General features: G+C 33.5%; 1 protein-coding gene and 1 long non-coding RNA gene across 9 annotated transcripts in view; one reads left to right on the top strand and one right to left on the bottom strand.

Annotated features, from left to right (window-relative positions):
- Positions 1 to 7,532: 7,532 nt before the first annotated feature.
- On the bottom strand, positions 7,533 to 8,931 carry LOC105667363 (uncharacterized). Its single transcript, XR_001099916.2, has 3 exons — positions 8,749 to 8,931; positions 8,528 to 8,633; positions 7,533 to 8,114 (listed from the first exon to the last, which is right to left on the bottom strand). It is a non-coding gene; the product is annotated as an uncharacterized lncRNA (long non-coding RNA).
- A 119-nt stretch (positions 8,932 to 9,050) lies between these two features.
- The window catches only part of LOC105667400 (uncharacterized), a 43,911-nt gene continuing 35,432 nt past the window's right edge, over positions 9,051 to 17,529 (top strand). For 2 of the 8 annotated variants that reach the window (XM_067355043.1, XM_012359184.2), the window contains exons 1-3: positions 9,056 to 9,198; positions 9,468 to 9,579; positions 12,526 to 12,670. In XM_067355043.1, coding sequence (XP_067211144.1) covers positions 12,550 to 12,670 — 121 coding nt within the window. In that variant the 5' untranslated portion in view covers positions 9,056 to 9,198; positions 9,468 to 9,579; positions 12,526 to 12,549. Of the gene's footprint in view, positions 9,199 to 9,467; positions 9,580 to 9,786; positions 9,936 to 12,525; positions 12,671 to 14,356; positions 14,954 to 17,529 lie in introns of those variants that run through there. The other 6 variants (XM_067355045.1, XM_012359185.2, XM_067355040.1 and 3 more) reach the window with 4 other exon arrangements.

Genomic DNA, 17,529 nt, shown 5'->3' with positions numbered 1-17,529 from the left:
TGTCTAATATTGTTATTATTTTTTCAAATCTAATAATTTAGTCATTTCTTTATTTTTCCAAATTATGCTTAAATCAATTAACAATAATACAAATAGAATTAGGATTTATCAACAAACAAAAATTATTAACAAACAGTATTATGAAATGGGATAAAGTGTCATGCACATTATTTGTCGTTAAAGTCGTGATTAATTCGCTGAAATACATGACTTTAAACATAAACAACGTGCACGGCTTTTTATCTCATTATTACGAAGCCTAATTTTATAAATTGTTTAATTTGTTTAAAAATTTCTGTAATTAATTATAGAAATTCTGAAATAAATTGAATAATTTTGTAACATTTTTAAAACAAGCACATATAGAAGAGTACGTTCCAAGAAAATTTCTGAACTACTACAAAAGGAAACATCCTATCAATCGGTTCGATGATAACGATAGTAAATATGCATTAATAAATCAATAATAAATACAAAATTATATTAATATTCTTGCTAAATGTACTTTCAATGCAGTTGATTATATTACATAAAACATCATTATTACAATTGCAACGACGTGTTAAATATTACGAGATTATTGCTTACTCTCCTACTATTATTAATATTATTAATAGAATTACTATACTATCTTACAATTATTGCTACTACTATTTCTACCATTAGCATTACAACTAACACTATTATTATTAAGAAACTATTAGTATCATTATTATCATAACTATAAATATAACAGCTATTGCTATCATTACTTCTACAACAATTACTATTACTATTATTAAAGTTATTACTGCTCTGCTGCTAATATTAATATTATCACCACTACTATAATTACTATTATTACTGCTATTACTGTGCTGCTCCTACTACTACTACTACAATGCTTCTATTACTACTATTACTACTACCACTAATACTACCACCACCATTACCACCACCACTACTACTACTACTATTACTGCTACTGCTACTACTACTACATTACTACTATTACTGCTACTACTAATTCTACTACTACCACCACCACTACTACTATTACTACTACTGCTGCTGCTACTACTACTACTACTACTACTACTACTACTACTACTACTACTACTACTACTACTACTACTACAACAGTGCTTCTATTACTACTATTATTACTATTATTACCACTATTACCATTACTACTACTACCACTACCACCACTACTACTACTACTACCACTACTACTACAACAACTACTACTACTACTACTACTACTACTACTACTACTACTACTACTACTACAACTACAACTACTACTACTACTACTACTACTATTACTACTACTACTACTACTACTACTACTACTACTACTATTACTACTACTACTATTACTACTACTACTACCACCACTACTACTACTACCACCACTACTACTACTACCACTACCACTACTATTACTACTACTACTACAACTACAACTACTACAACTACTACTACTACTACTACTACTACTACAACTACTACTACTACTACTACTACTACTACTACTACTACTACTATTACTGCTACTACAACTACAACTACACTACTACTACTACTGCTACTACTAATTCTACTACTATTACTACTACTACTACTACTACTATATTATTGTTACTCCTACCGTTATTAGTATTATTATTAATACTATTATTACTATAATAATTAATATTAACGTTATTATTAACTTTTTCACTATTATCGAAAATAGCACTACTATGATTATTACTATTGTTACGATTATTGCTATCATTACCTTTACTACTACTACTGCTAATATTAATACTGCTGCTACTGCAACTATTACTATTTCTATTATTACTATTACTATACTATTACCATCACTACCACCATCACTATCACTACTACTGCTACTGCTGCTATTATTACTATTAAAATTACTACTACTACTACTATTATTACTATTACAACGATTACTACTACCATCACAATCACCACCATCACCATCTTTATAATTAATACTATTCTATTGTTATATATATAACTTCTACCACACACAATTGTAATTAGTAGCGTTATTTACAACTAGTACTATTGTACTAGGTAAGATAATTATTATTAGTATTATTATATGGATCATCACTATTACCACCTCTAATACTGTCGCTTTTGCTAACATGTTACTGTTATACTTAACATCAATTATTATTTCTTTATCTATTGCTCTTACTTTTCTTCGTCTAACCATTATCAACGTCGCATTGCCAGTATGAATATGTAATATAATTAATATTTATTAAGATATTTTGAGCCATATTAATTGTGAAAAAAATAAATATTGAAAGTATATTCAAGTCGCTAAAGTTAGAAATTATAATGTACACGGGACGGTTCGAAATTAGTATGTTCAAAGATATAAAAATAGTAGCATTAAAAAATCGCTACATTACACATTTTTTTTTAAATCGTGGTGATTTAAAATTACTAACAAATAGTTCTGAAATTTGAACACAATGCTATATACGAGTACATTTTCAAAGATATTGCGTATACGTTTAGAAAAAAAAAAGAGTGGTTCGGGATAAGTACACCGTAAAAGTTTTGTTTCTTCCAAAATGCATTAAAAAAAACAGAGAAAATATGTATTTATCTAATCGTCTTTCTTATTATCGATTGGTTATTCATTCTTCTCTCATTCCTTGCGTATTGATTGTTTAATGGGTTACAATTTTGCTTATCGTTGCAATATTCTAAGATATTTTTTGCATAAATTTTAATCTTATTAAATTAATTAAAGAAAAAATTATTAAAAGTCATTGTGATACATATAATACAAATATCACAATAATAGGGTGCCGTTTTTAAAACGTACATGATAGGATAGTGTGCCAACTGTTATAGTAATGTAAGTTTAGATTTTAGGTGTTCACAAGGAATAGTTACGTAAGACTACATGGAGATAAATACATGAAAACCCAATTATAATAAGGAAAAAAATAGATTTAATGTGATACAATTGCATAAATAATTAAATAAGGGTTGATTAATGGCACGGTCAATACGATGACTAATACTTGAAAAAAAATGTATTTTGGAAGTATTTTATATAAGTTTATATATTATGTGAGGAACATAATTTAAATTTATAGTGATCTTATAATTATTAGTTTTTATATTTATGATGTTTTTCTCAAAAGAAAATATCGCTAATCTATCTTATAATAATTTATGTCTAATAAAAATAATATATTAACTATATAATTTATAACGATCAGAATATCTCTTTCTAAAAACATTTTATGTAGTGTACAAGTTGCCTTCAACCGAACGTGCATTAAATTGTTTGCATCTCAGCTGCTGTAGGGTGGATGCGAAGTTATAAAAAGCTGGTTCTAGATATCTGCTTCCGTATAAAATAAAATTTATTCTAATATGGCAAATTTTAATTTTGTCAAACTAAAATGTAATTTTGGATAACTTTAATATGCAAAGATAACGTAGAAATACGTATGAATTATTGATGTGAAAAAAAATCGAACAAGCGAAAATTTGATAAGTCGATTCTGAATATTGTTATCCCGAGCCACTCACGCATTATGAGAAGAAGCGCAAATACGATAGCTTAAGATTTAGAGCCGTTTCATATAGAGCGCAAATCTGTAAGATATATTTCAAGAAAAACATAAAGAGCAGAAAGAGACAATAGAAGATCTAAAGATTCGAATATTTTCAATGATCGCCGTTTGAAATATAAATACCAGAAAATCGTAAAAAAAAATTGAAATCTTTGTTTATTATTGCACTTTAGAAGATGAGAAGATAGTTGATTTGTTACTACACTCATACATATGTATACACGCACATTGTAGATGTAAAAGCACAATAACGCAATATTTATCTATTTAGCGTTGAAGAGCACGCAAAATTTATGACAAAATAATAGAACGCAATTTATACCAAAATTGATAAAATAATTGATATCAAAATATTGAATTTTTTTCGTATTTTTATTTAAAAAAAAAAACTTATTAATAAATCAAAATGCAAAATATTTGTTAGAGCCAAAAAATCTGAAACCTGAGACAAAGAGAACTAACAATGGGCCATATTGAAGACTGAGGATAACGTTAGGTATATACGCGTGCCTGTGTATACATATGTATGTGTGCGCAAAAAAATGTTTATATATAAAATTTTTTCTATGTCTCAGGTTTTATCCTGCCGATATAATTGTCCTCCATTCCGTTATATCCTTATATGCACTTTCCAGTCTTCATGTAAAACATGCAGACTTTTTGATATTTCAATTTTGGAAAAATAAGCAACTTAATTTTCTTACGATGTTAAAATGCGCAAAAATCTCTTTGGTCGTGCCTAAAAAATTATACGGATATAAACGGTTGACGCTTATGCTTTATTTTAATGTAGAAATGAAACGGATGAAATAAATAGTAAAGGCATTAACAAGAGTTATACAACGCTGCCATACGAAAATGCTATCTTATTTGTATTGCTTACAATGATAATGCTATTACCAATTACAAAATTTTAGCTATTTATATATAAAAGATAAAAATCAAAATCCATTGAAAGTGGCAGTAAAATTTTGGTGTTGTACGTAACATTATCATCTTCATAAGCAAGCAAATGAGAAAAATGCTCAATACGACAGCGATAGAATGTCTTCTTAAAAAGAAAACATTGCGCGGTATGAGAAGCGGAAATAGCGTGAAAAGCTTGTTAATTAAACCGTCGCAACGTTCTTTCAAACGGATGATAACAATAGTTATAATTTATAATGATAGTAATGAGCAGCGCGTACAAGATTAAGTCACGAGGATTAATATAGAGAATAAGGAATATAACATCATGTAAAATATATATTATAATAATATGTAGTGATTGGATAAGAATATAATATAATGGCACCAATAATATTAGTAAAGTTCATAATGTTAACAATAACAAAAAAGGAATAACAGTCAATACAGACAGATCTGCATCCAATCTGACTAATCAAAGTCTGCTCAAAGCAAGAAAAATTTTGTAAATCAAAAAAGAAAAATTTAATGACACAATTTAGAATAAAGTAAAAAATACCAAAATTTACCAGGAATACATTATAAGAAATTAGATGAATGATAAAAATGTCGAAAGCCAAATTGAGTCAAAGACGTATTACTGAGACGCATATTTCACTAGCAAATCGTGTGGACACGCAGCTGTAATAATGTAAGCAAAATTATACCAGACTCTAAGAGTTAACCTGAAAAGTCTATTCTTAATTACACACAAAAACATAGGAAGTATTAAAAAAAACTAAGCACTATAGATCGTACTGAAACTGTTCATTGCAAACTAACAGAATGATAAGAACAGACAGGAGTTTAATATATTCCTGCTACAAGGATATGTTACCAAAATGAATGAATACGCACAGCTAACAGAAGAAATACGCTCGATATGGAAAGTTAAAGAAGCGGTAGTTAAACGATTAGTAATACTTATTTGAAATTGGTCTAATACATACTGAGCACCTCTTTGTTTATTGAAATGAGAATTGAACAATATATTACCAATTATCCAAAAAATTTTAATTTTTAATATGTGAAGAATAGTCAAATTTTTCCTATCCTAATAGCACTGAATGCTATGTATATTTGGTTGTAAAGCTCGTATGGGAGTATTTTACACGTTGCTTAAATTAAACATCATATTATAATAATAATAAAAAAATAATAATAACAACAACAAAGATGAAAATAATAAAGATAACATTGTTCTTGTTGTAGTTATTATTATATATATTGAATATTCATTATAAATATTTATTCAGCAAATAGGCTGTATGCTGCGTAGTATTGCAAGACGTATTTGCGAAACAAGAGGAACAAAACAATTGTAAAAAAAAAAACATAGAAGCGTCAAAAAATGTAGTAAGACAAATTATTTTACAATACCAAGGTGTTTCGATAATACGCTTGTTTCACCTTGTCGAGATTGCTATAATCGAGTAGAAAGTTTTATATGTAAAATAACATAAAAGCAAGGTGCGAATTATGTCATCATAAAGCGCTAATATAAGGAAACGTAAAATATAAGATTTATAAATTTAATTTTACAAATGTCTGTAATTTTTACCCAACTGATGCAACTGATAGTTATTAAATAATTGACAGACACATAAAGAGTTATTATGTACTTGATATTGATTTTTAGAAACAGTATACTGTAAAAATAAATAAAGAGAGCTTATTTTATCTAACTTATGTTCTAAGACACGAAATTAACGTCAGAGCAATAAAATGTATAACGTTGACGATAGTGCTAATGTGCGTAAGGCATCGAATAATAAAGTGTATGTTAAAATTTAATATTGGCAAATTTTAAGCAAACTCTAAATTTTCATAATAAGTTGAGCTTTGATTCAACAAAATTATTTTTTTAAATAATTGTTTTCTTACAATACTCGTTAAAAATACTCGTTATCGCGCAATGTTTTTCTACATGCAATATCGTTATGCAATACATTATTTAATTTTGTTTAACGCACAACGTTGTTGTTGTAACGTAGTAATCGCTATTTCTTAGTGTTCTTATGATTCAAATTCATGCATATTTTTATCTGATAATGCTTTTTTTACTAACGATGTTCACGTTATATATCAGGGATTAGAATAATTAGCGTAATACGCTGTTATAGGAACGAGTGATAAATACATGCAGTGAGAGATAGAAAAAGAAGGCGTGAGAGAAAGAGAGAGAGAGAGAGAGAGAGAGAGAGAGAGAAAGAGAGAGAGAGAGAGAAAGACTATGAGCGAGAAATGCGCACGTAGAGAAAAAGATTGAAAGAAATAGAAAACGCTCACGGTGGTGATAGTGATGTAAAAGATACTAATTGTAAGAAAAAAATTGTTGCGATACACACGAAAATTGTCTAAAAAAAGCCTCTTGGGGAAAGCAATTCTCCTGCAGAAAAAGAGAGAGGGAGAAAGCGGAATAGTAAAAGTTCTAACGTTAATACTAATAATAGCTGTAATAGTAACAACCGCTATTCTCTCGATGACATAAAGTTAAGGAACAAAGGTTTCTTTGTAACCTCGCTGCGCCAATTATGCGTTGTGTCCATACTATCTTAATTAATATATAAATATATATTATGTATTATATATCCGACAATATTGATTATTAAAAAATTCTTGATACTATAAAGATATATCGTTTTTTGATTTTTTTTTGTGTCAATGTGCCTATCTGTATATTGAAAAGTGAAACAAAATTTTCGATCCTACCTAAACGAAAAAATTTACCTAATAGGAAACCCTATTTAATAAAAAATTCCACCTAATAAAAATCCTACCTAATAATTCTAATACCTAATAGTAAATTTTATACCTCAAAAGTTTGCAGAAATTAAATAAATTGATAAGATTTGATAAAAATATTTTCGCATGTGCCCAAATTATATCTCTCAGCAGAGAGAAATCCGAAAGAAAAACCGTTTTTCGCGAAAGAGGGAAACATTTGGGAATTTGTCACGAGTTGATGCTTAGCGCAGAGCTCCGCTCAGTTACCGCTATTAGCATCCAAAATTTATGTTAATAGTCGATCAACATTCAATAATCGATCGTATCAATGTTCTTGCAAGATCTGTGCTCAACCATCATCGATGGGACCACGAATTTTGAATTTCCGTGCTCAACCATGGAATAAATTAAGCCATGGGACCACAGATGTATGAGTAGGCTAGTACCTTTTTTTATAAAATAAATTGTTTCAAACATATCATCATTTATAAATATTCTTATGCATGTTTATACTGATATCATAAAAAAAAATAAAAATCTGTACTTACTGTAATTATATACGTAAGAACTATTAATTATTATAAATCAATATTTTCAAGAAATTTGATAATTTTAATGTGTTATTATTGAAACAATTTAATTTTTAAATAGTAAATAAACGACAAATACCTCCATATTTGTAAGTTACTCACCAGCATCCAATACTCTTCCTGATCAACCTATTCTCTTTCCTCTCACAATCATAGTTGTTGTCTAGTACTCTTCTTAAGCCGGCTCCTTCTTCTTCCTCTCACAATCAGAATTATTGATGGTAGTCAGTCACGAAAATATGTTGATCTATAAAATACAAAAGTAAATTCACATTACAGTTGTATCAAATTTTGCGCGTTATTATATTTTCTAAATCTTTTCAAATAGATATCAATTGTGCTATTAACAAATAAATTTGGCATAAAACGCTGGTTAAATCGCGTTAAAATATTAATTGCACCAAAATTTATTGCATGAGCAAGCAATTTTGCACAAAGCAGCATGTTTTAGAATATTTTATGCCGTGAATATTTATCTATATATAATTTTAATTCATATATTTAATCTATCTTAAACAGACATTTTAAGAGCGAATGACACGAAAATTATTTAGCAATCATCCAATTTAATTCCAACAAGTTGAATTTTCGACATGCTATATTTAATAAAAGTAAATATACTGCTCAAAGTATGTTAATAGTGTAACAATTTGTACTCACCGAAGTTGTATCGGTGACATTGATAATTTGAATTATCGAATTTTTGACATGCTACATCTAATGAAAAAGGCGCCTTGTGTTCAGCAGCTTGTTGCGGCAGTGCAATCTGTGGACAATTGAATTCATCCGCTTCAGTCACAGTCAGTCGCGAACATTCACGGTAAATAATACGTTCTGGCAATTGCCTGTCACTTAAATAGACATACCTAATAAATATTTACCTTTGTTATGCATTTTTATCTGGTAAAATAGACGATTGATCCGGAGCTTTCGCGCTCTGCATCCAACTTGATGTAGAAACTGTAATGGCAGAGAATTCAAGATGACCGTAGATGGCGCAAATAGCATCGATATCGATCATCGATATATCTACGCCAGTAAAGTAGATAGCGTTGTTATCGATCATTAATGTATTCAATACTAATCACTCTCCTTCGACCGCCATGTTAGTTGTTTATTGTGTTGCGTCAACTTGGAGCGCAAAGCGCAAGCGCTCCGCGATTAAACGCGTATTTTACTCGTTAAAAGTGCGTAACAAGTGCGAATTTTTGTCATAGATGCCCAATGGAATGACAGACAATTACCGGAACGTATTATTTATCGGGAATATTCGCGAATAACGGTGATTCGTCAATCATCTAGCGATTGCATTTCAGACGTACACAATTACAGTAAGTACAGATTCTTATTTTTGAAGCGCTACGAGTACACAGCGTACTTTTCCTTTACACATGCAGCATACAGAAACCTGAGTTTGTCGGAATTGTATTGTCCAAACGTAGTTATACTAATTGTGCACGTATCTGTGTCTCCACGTGACTATCAAAACAATCGTCGTTCGCCTCACTCTGAACATCATTATTGTAATAACACATTATGATTTGAATGCTGTTGATTGATAAATTATAACATTGTATTAATAATTTCTAACGCAAACAAGAGATGGCGCTGTATGAAGCATAGAAACGTGAGATGGACATTCAACAGATAGATTCAAGACAGACTCAGGATGAATAGGATAGAAAATGGCGATCGAGGTGTCTAAAGTTATGGTAAGGTGTATTACGTTACATTTTCTTCATCTAAATTGCATACTGATAGATTACCAGAAACGCACGCGTGTCTAATAAGTAACTAGTTCGCTTGCAATCTAGCACGATACACGCATCATCTGTCGTAAGCTAAGTTCGACGCGCTAAACAGAGCGCGCTGGCACACTTTGCTCGGGGCTCCTTCAAACGAATACTGCTGGTAAATAAAGCCCCGCGGCATACACAGGCCTCAACACAAGTATCATAATCGAGTAATTGTGTCGAGTTAATGTGGGAACGACGTTCGATGCTGAGTGTAACGATAATCTTAGGAGCGCACACATACGCGAATCAAAGATAAATGTATTACGGCCAAGGTGAGAAAGATTCAGAGCGACGCATCGACACGCATATAAAAAAGGATGCTTCGCCGCATAAACGTGTAGTTAATACATCATTTTACAACGTAACGAATTTTATTTTGTACACAGAAGGCAATGTAGAAACATTACTGTTTTAATAGATGTTTTAATAGATATTAAAATTTTAGCATGATACACTGATAATATTCGTATTTTGACAGATAAATTTATATATTTATATATTCAAAATTTTAGTATCTACTTTTTTCATGTTTGGTTTATGTGGACATAAATTCATAAAGATTATCTGCAAAATCTCAAAAATATTATCATTCTAGCTCTCACTGTATTGCGTATCGTACGTATAATCTAATGCATTAATTGTATCCGGTGCGTTTATATTCATAAGGATATTTCAAAACACGCAACTTGTAGATTTTTTTTGCTTTTTTGCAAGGATAAAACAATTAAACTACATCACTAAGTGTAGTTAAAAGATATGCCTCTTAAATATCACAGTTGAAGTGTTCTGGACACTTTTCACGAACTCGATTGTACATATTTCAATGGCACGTTAACAATCTGAGTAACGTCAACATAAACGACAATGAATTTGCCGTGTTGCGCATAAATCTGATTAAGAATCTCCGTCCGGGACGAATTGAAAATCGCGCTTGGTTTGTTGGTAGGGTGATTGCGATAAGATACGAACTCGGTGAGCGTAAAACATTCGTAAAACATTCTAGCGCGTATTGCAATCTGCACGACACGTACTTCGAGATGCGTCTATTTACTTTGTTTATTTCGCTTACTCAAATTCTGTCAAGATATTGGATATTCTATTACAATTCTCGTACACATAGATTGATTCGGTATAAGTTTACAAATAATTAATCTCTATATGACGGTGTATCAGTTGACCCTTTTCATTTTAAATTATTTTTTTTTTATTGAAGATTTAGTCGAGTAATCTTCAATGTTAGGTGTAATTAAAGATTATTTTCGTATCTGAAAGAAGCTGAGATTGTATTGTTTGGATATTACTGTCTCGTTTGATCATTCTTTTGTAAAACAGTCACGGTATCCTATTGTAAGTTACATGAAACATTTTTATACATAATTTTTTTGTTTTGAATAATTTTCACAAATTTATAAGAAAATTAAAAGTTGAAATTAGTGTAACGAGTTTAATAATTATTATTATATAGGGGGTCACAAAATATTATCTCTGGCTTCGTCGATCAATTAAGAAATAATATTGTCATTGTCACGAATGACATAAAATAATTTATTAGCAAAATCTGACATAACTGTCGGCATTATGTTAAAGACCGAACAATTTTTCAAATGCCAAAGAATAAATGATGGATTCAGATATAGAACATATGATTGATTTGGACATGAAACACAGAACTGGTTTCTCGGCCAATGAAATATCTATAACTAGATATCATAGTATATACATATATTGTGTATCTTTGATGACATGAGGAGAGAGAGAGAGAGATATATATACGCATGGAATAATCAGGATATCCGTTATCGCCTCGACAATATTGACCGAGTTCGATATGCACGTATAAATCTATCCAATAATACGCGTGCCTTGTTGCGCACTTCGTTTTATTGTCAGTTCGCTAACGTGAACGGAGTACAGTTAACCCTTTGCTCCTTTACCGCTCGGAGACTGTCGGTTCGACTCCATTGTCTCGCATCACGCTAATTGTTTTTACGGCAATTTTCTTTGACGTTGTTGTCGTGCATTAACATCAAAGAAAAACGAAACGATACTACGCCATCGATGTTGCGCATCAGAGAAAATACACATAAGTAATATAAAAATTGCTTCTTTAAAATAAAAATATGTATGTACGGAGTAAAGAAGAGCAATATGTTACATAGGAGTTTATGATTTCGAATTTTTAAATTATTAGTATTTCGACATTTTCGTCAGACCAGACGAGAAGTTAAATTTTGCAAGGGATAATATTATATGAATATCTATTGTGCGATATCTCATATACAGAGTTATTACAGTTTATATTAATTTGTGTCAATCTTTGTAATTTTTATCAAAGTTTCAATTTTAATGCTGTGGACATAATTATTTATGACAATTATTCATTATGACAATAAAAAAGCAGCATTTTGGATGGTTTCATCTATATACCTATTTCATCTTTTACAACCGTCAGATGTTCCTTTTACTACAGTATTTTTTATCAATGTAAAATCGATTTTTTTCTTCAAGGAAGATGTTGAGATATTTATAATTTGCGAATAACTAATGACTAAAAATAAGGAATTTCTACGGCAAACTAAGTTTAGAAGAACTTACTTAAGAAGAACAAATAGATAGCAGAATCGTGTTTGCTACAGTTGATGGACTTTGGTAGAAATTTCGAATTTTAGAATTAATTAATTAAAGCTTCGGCGCAAAGTGTAATTGACAAAGACAGAATATAATTAAAATTATACAAGATTATTACGTTTAGAAGACAAATATTCTGAAGAAAATAAGAATTATAGACAACGAGATTAAATTATATATATATATATATGTATTGCAACGCTGAATTTGACCCGTGTATTTGTTTATTTCAAGGAAAACTATTAGACGGAGACATTCATGGCCCCTCGTCATGATCGAGTTTCCCAGGCTTTCGCTGGACATCGCCGTCCCTCCGGGTGTGCTCTCACGCCGAGGAGGGATCACTATATCGGAGCAGATCATCCGGACGCTTCTCAACGTGAGTAGAACTATAATTAGATAATCAGCGGTGCGCGTAGCTTGTCGGGCGGGTGACATAACACACGAAGGATGTCTATATCGCTGTTATATTAAATGCCGCGTATTTATCGACGGCCTGCTATATACACGCCGGCAAAAATTCATCCCACTGAGTGAAGTAAAAATATTCTCGGGACGCCTTTTCTCTCATGTCGCATGTACAAAATGTATACGGGGAAGATACGGGACAGCGGGTCAACATGTCTTTTTTTTTTACAAGCAGAAAATGATATAATAAGAATTTTCATAGCTGCACGAGATTGACGAATAATATATCTGGCTGCGATTAAAAGAATTAGAAACGCTAAAACTCGGCAAATGTGATTTCGGTGACAGAGAAACAGGAGCAATCCGGCGCGTGACGATGCGAAAAGAGCGCGAAGTAGCAAAACGCATTTCGCGATTCTCACGGTGCGTACAGCGCTGATCAGCATGCGCGGTAAGAAGGAGGAATGCAAAGAAGTTCAATCTAATTTTCGCGGGTGCTCCCGTTTCTTATCCGGGCGAATGTGAGAGCGCTTCGCACTTTGTGTTACGTTCTATTTATTAGTTGGTGCGGGGGAGTGGGGCAGGTGACCGCTCAACTTAAGCGGCGAGCGAATAATTTCTCTGTACGGGCATTCGCGTGTAAAAAGAGATCGAGGTGATGGCGGAGACGCGGCCGGAACAAGGGGGCTCGCTCTCTTGTTCCCCCCCCCCCCCTCTCTCTCTCTTTCGGTCTCGAGCGAGTGAGTTTCCTTTTATATGAGGAAGAAGGTGCGCTTTAGGTGCGTAAAGTCCGGATCGATATTGCAAGCGACTCCCTGGGCCACGACGAGCCACCCAGGGCCCCTGCGAGCAGCCATTGGCTGCAATCGTGCTAAAATTAAATGACGAAGCAATCCCTCTCGCTCTATCGCGCTCGCGCTCTACCACCCCCGCCCGCCGCCTTCTCGCTCTATCAGCCGTCACCCGCACGCATGCCACGAACCATATGCCACAAATTGTCGGTGACGTAGTACGAACTTCATCATTTTGAAGGTCTCTAGGAAGGTATTGCATACACGCGGCACGTTCGCGAAAATTTCGCTTCTCATTGCGTAATCGTGGGTGAGAGGAGGGACGGATCGGTGGCATTTGAATTTTTCAAGGATCTCGGCGAATTACCCTCAATCTCAATAGAATATGCCAGGCGGAATAATGATATAAACAAGTAAGCAAAGTAGAGAATAACGCGTATTTTTTATAAAGAATGCACAGCTTGATTAATTTTACATATCGTAAACATTTTTCTTTATAAGCGATTTATGAAAGAAAAAAATATTCCATTAAAGAGGGTGAAAATTAACCCTTCGTCGAAAGATATATCTAGCGGTACTATATTTTTCTCGAGAAAGGTTTTAACAAGTTTTATAACTAAATATTAAAAGAAAACTTTTGCTAACAATTTTCCTGGAAAGCAGCATGAGTTTTGGTATCTTTTTCAATCTGAATATATATATATATTTTTCAAATTTTATTTTATTTCTGCTACTAATCGCTACAGTTGATAGACGACGATTGCATCCTTACAGCCGCTTGACCGTTCAGTTCCCGCGCTCATCCCCTTTCGCACGGTCATCTCCGATACGTCGCGCCGTGTCCGCCGCGCGCGTGTTCGGCGACGTCGGCTCTCATTGATCTCCGGGGCGCGTTTGCGCGTGCCGGCCGGCAGACGACCGTGTAACAATGGTGCGCGTTGCGGCCAATGAGCTGCCGCGATTTCCTGGCTACGCCGGTGTCTCGTGGCCGTTCGTGTCGCCGGTGTCGCGATCCGTCGGTGTTTTCCTCCGCGGACTCTACCCCGGCTGAGCCCTGGTTCGGCGCGATTACCGTCGACGGTGGACGCCGCCGTCGTCGTCGCCGTCGTCGTCGTCGTCGTCGTCGTCGTCGTCGTCGTCGTCGTCGTCGTCGTCGTCGTCGCCGTCGTCGTCGTCGTCGCCGCCGTCGTCGCCGTCGTCATCGCCGTCGTCGCTGCCGTTGTCGTCACTCTCGCCGTCGTCGCCGAGGTCATCAGCAAGGTTCACCGTCACGATCCCGGCCACCGACGCCGACCGTCGCCGCAGCAACAGCCGAAGCAGCCCCTACCCTCTCCCTTCCTCCCGTTCTATCTCTCTCTATTCCGGGTATCACAATGATTCCGTACTCCACGTGCTTGTCTTTCGGAGGCCGTTGCGATGCCCGTCGCTGGGTGATCTTACACGACGAAATCTCTCTCTACCCGGTGAGTGGCCAAAAGCATCACGCAGAACGCAAGCATCTAAAAGTGCATTCGCAAACGTTGTCGCATTTGGTGTTGGAAAGCGCTTTTAGATGCTCCGAACCTACGCCTGAACACATACATGCATCACATATTGCACGCTTCCACCGCGCCTCCGTCAGAGTTCGACGAACGATCCGAATTCCATTCGACTTGGGAAAAGTGAGGGAGAGTAAATCGATGGATGTTAAATCACTTGTATGTGTGCCTATTGATGATGTAGCTAGTGTTGCGTAACAGTACATAAGCGTTGAGAGAAATCGTCATCGACAAGTTAAAATGGAACATTCTGTATATATAGCATACTTTGAGTATACGATAAAATCATATTGCAATTTGATTGATGTATTTGGTTTATATGTGCGGACAGAAAATTGATATGAAATTTAACCACCACTGAGAACTCGTTTAGCGTAAGTTTAGAAATTTTTTACTATAAATATCCATCGCTTCTTTAATCCCTTAACAATCCCTCGAGGTCGAGAGGCATAAGCCACGAGAGAAGTCTTAAAGAACTTTGATCTCTCTTACTGATTTTAATTCAAGCAGAGATTGAAAAAAGTTGTGATAAAACTTGAAATATTGTACAGAATATGCGAAGATGTTGCTTAATGTTTACTTAATTTTAATTAATTATGTGATTTTGAGAATGTAAATATTAAATGATCCATTTCTTACTGTGCTATATTTCCGCACAAAACAATACCCATTAATTTTTTGCGTTTATCCGTACTTATATCTCAAGAACCATACATGAAAACTAATTTTAATAGGATTAATCAACATCCTCACAACAACATCCTCCTTAAACAATATGTATCAGGCTCAAAATTATCAGAAATATTATCCGTAATGTAAATTGTAAATACGAAACTTCGAACGAGTTCTTAATCAAATAAGATATTTTATTTGCAGTAATAAGAAAATAATTATGAAAATAAGAGAAAGGAGAAGAAAGGAGATAGAGAGGAAAAAATGAGGTACTGTAATTCAAAGAGAGACAGATATTTGTATCGAAAAAGAAGGATTACAGTTTAATTTCAGCGAGCTTTTTAGAGATTTAGTTCTCGCGTAGTCATGTCAACTTTACTTGCCGGGCGAAAGTTAGAAAATGAGATTTCTATTCGATATTCTTATCACCGCAGCTTATTGGAGTCGGGATAGATAATAAATGGAAGAGAGGGGTGGGAAGTTTATCGGTAAGCTCAATAATCAGATAAGCCCTGCCATAATCATAACGACAGCGCGAGAGAAGTCAGCGTTGGTTTATCGAAAAATCGAATCGAGCATATTGAAGAAAGATTGGACAAATAAAAAATTACAGTATTACTCGAAATATATACAGAATGTTTCGCCACTTGCGACTTAATTTGCTTAACAAATTCTAATTATGATAAGTTTGGAATTGATTTTTTTTTTTCCCGCGTCGACATGCCACGCCACCAAGTTCTTAAGCTAATTAAACGATAATAAACGACTATTCGACGATTAGAAATAAAGAACCTTTTACTTTTAAAGCTAAATTAAAATTCGTAGGGAAAATAAATGACAGAATCATTTAAATTCAAGACTGACTTAAATTAGACTTTCGACAAAATTTTTATTTCTCAATTACTCAAGATGTATAATGTTAAAAATCAAAACATTACAATTAAGAAATGACAATTTAATAAATTGTCACCAATCTATTGATAAAAGATTGTTCGTGCCATTTTAAAATGAAAATTTTCATACGGAAATGTTCAGGCTATTAATAACTTTTAAATGGAGAGCGATTACAGTTAGTGAATTAGGCCAGAACTTCGCGCACGGAATGCCGTAGTAATTCTGCAATTAGCCATCGATCTCGATGCTGATAATTGAAGGAGATTCCGGAAGAAACACTGCAAATGTTAAATTTAGTTAAAGTAATGTTTTCATTAAAAAAAACATTGACAATAGTTACCAGTTGTATCGGAAAATTTTTATACTGGATAGTTCGTCCGCTATTGATGGTATAGCCAGGAAGGCGGTAAGTTGATAAGTCAAATAATTATACATGAGGCAATTTGCATGTGTTTCATTACACGATTTACGATATAAGTTAACAAAAATATTTTATCGTTGTAGCGATGTTAGGTATACCATTATACGTCTTTTAGTTCATTATTCATTTACGAAATTTGTAGAGTGGTCCAAACTGATTTTCCCACGTGTAACATTAAAGAAAAGTCGCGATAGGAGAAGGGAATCAAGAGCCGACGCTGTATGTAAGTGCTTCTTAAATCTTCTTTATTTAAAAGAGTTGAGTAAACGTTTCTATCGTCAATCCGATCATCTTTAGTACAAAATCTAAAATTCGAAGAATTGTGAGAGTCTTATAAAACAGAACGTTGGAAGTCGTCCTCTAATGTAACTGTCATTTCATACGAGATAGAAATATGTGTGAAGACATGTGTAATCTTTGACTAGTAGTCTGTTTAAAAGATTACAAAACATTGGAAGTCGTCCTCTAATGTAACTGTCATTTCATACGAGACAGAAAAATGTGTGAAGACATG

The sequence above is a fragment of the Linepithema humile genome, chromosome 5 (assembly GCF_040581485.1).
Source record: "Linepithema humile isolate Giens D197 chromosome 5, Lhum_UNIL_v1.0, whole genome shotgun sequence".
Taxonomy (NCBI): Eukaryota; Metazoa; Arthropoda; class Insecta; order Hymenoptera; family Formicidae; genus Linepithema; species Linepithema humile.
Note: the sequence above shows the minus strand (reverse complement) of the source record. Positions and strands in the feature narration are given on the sequence as shown.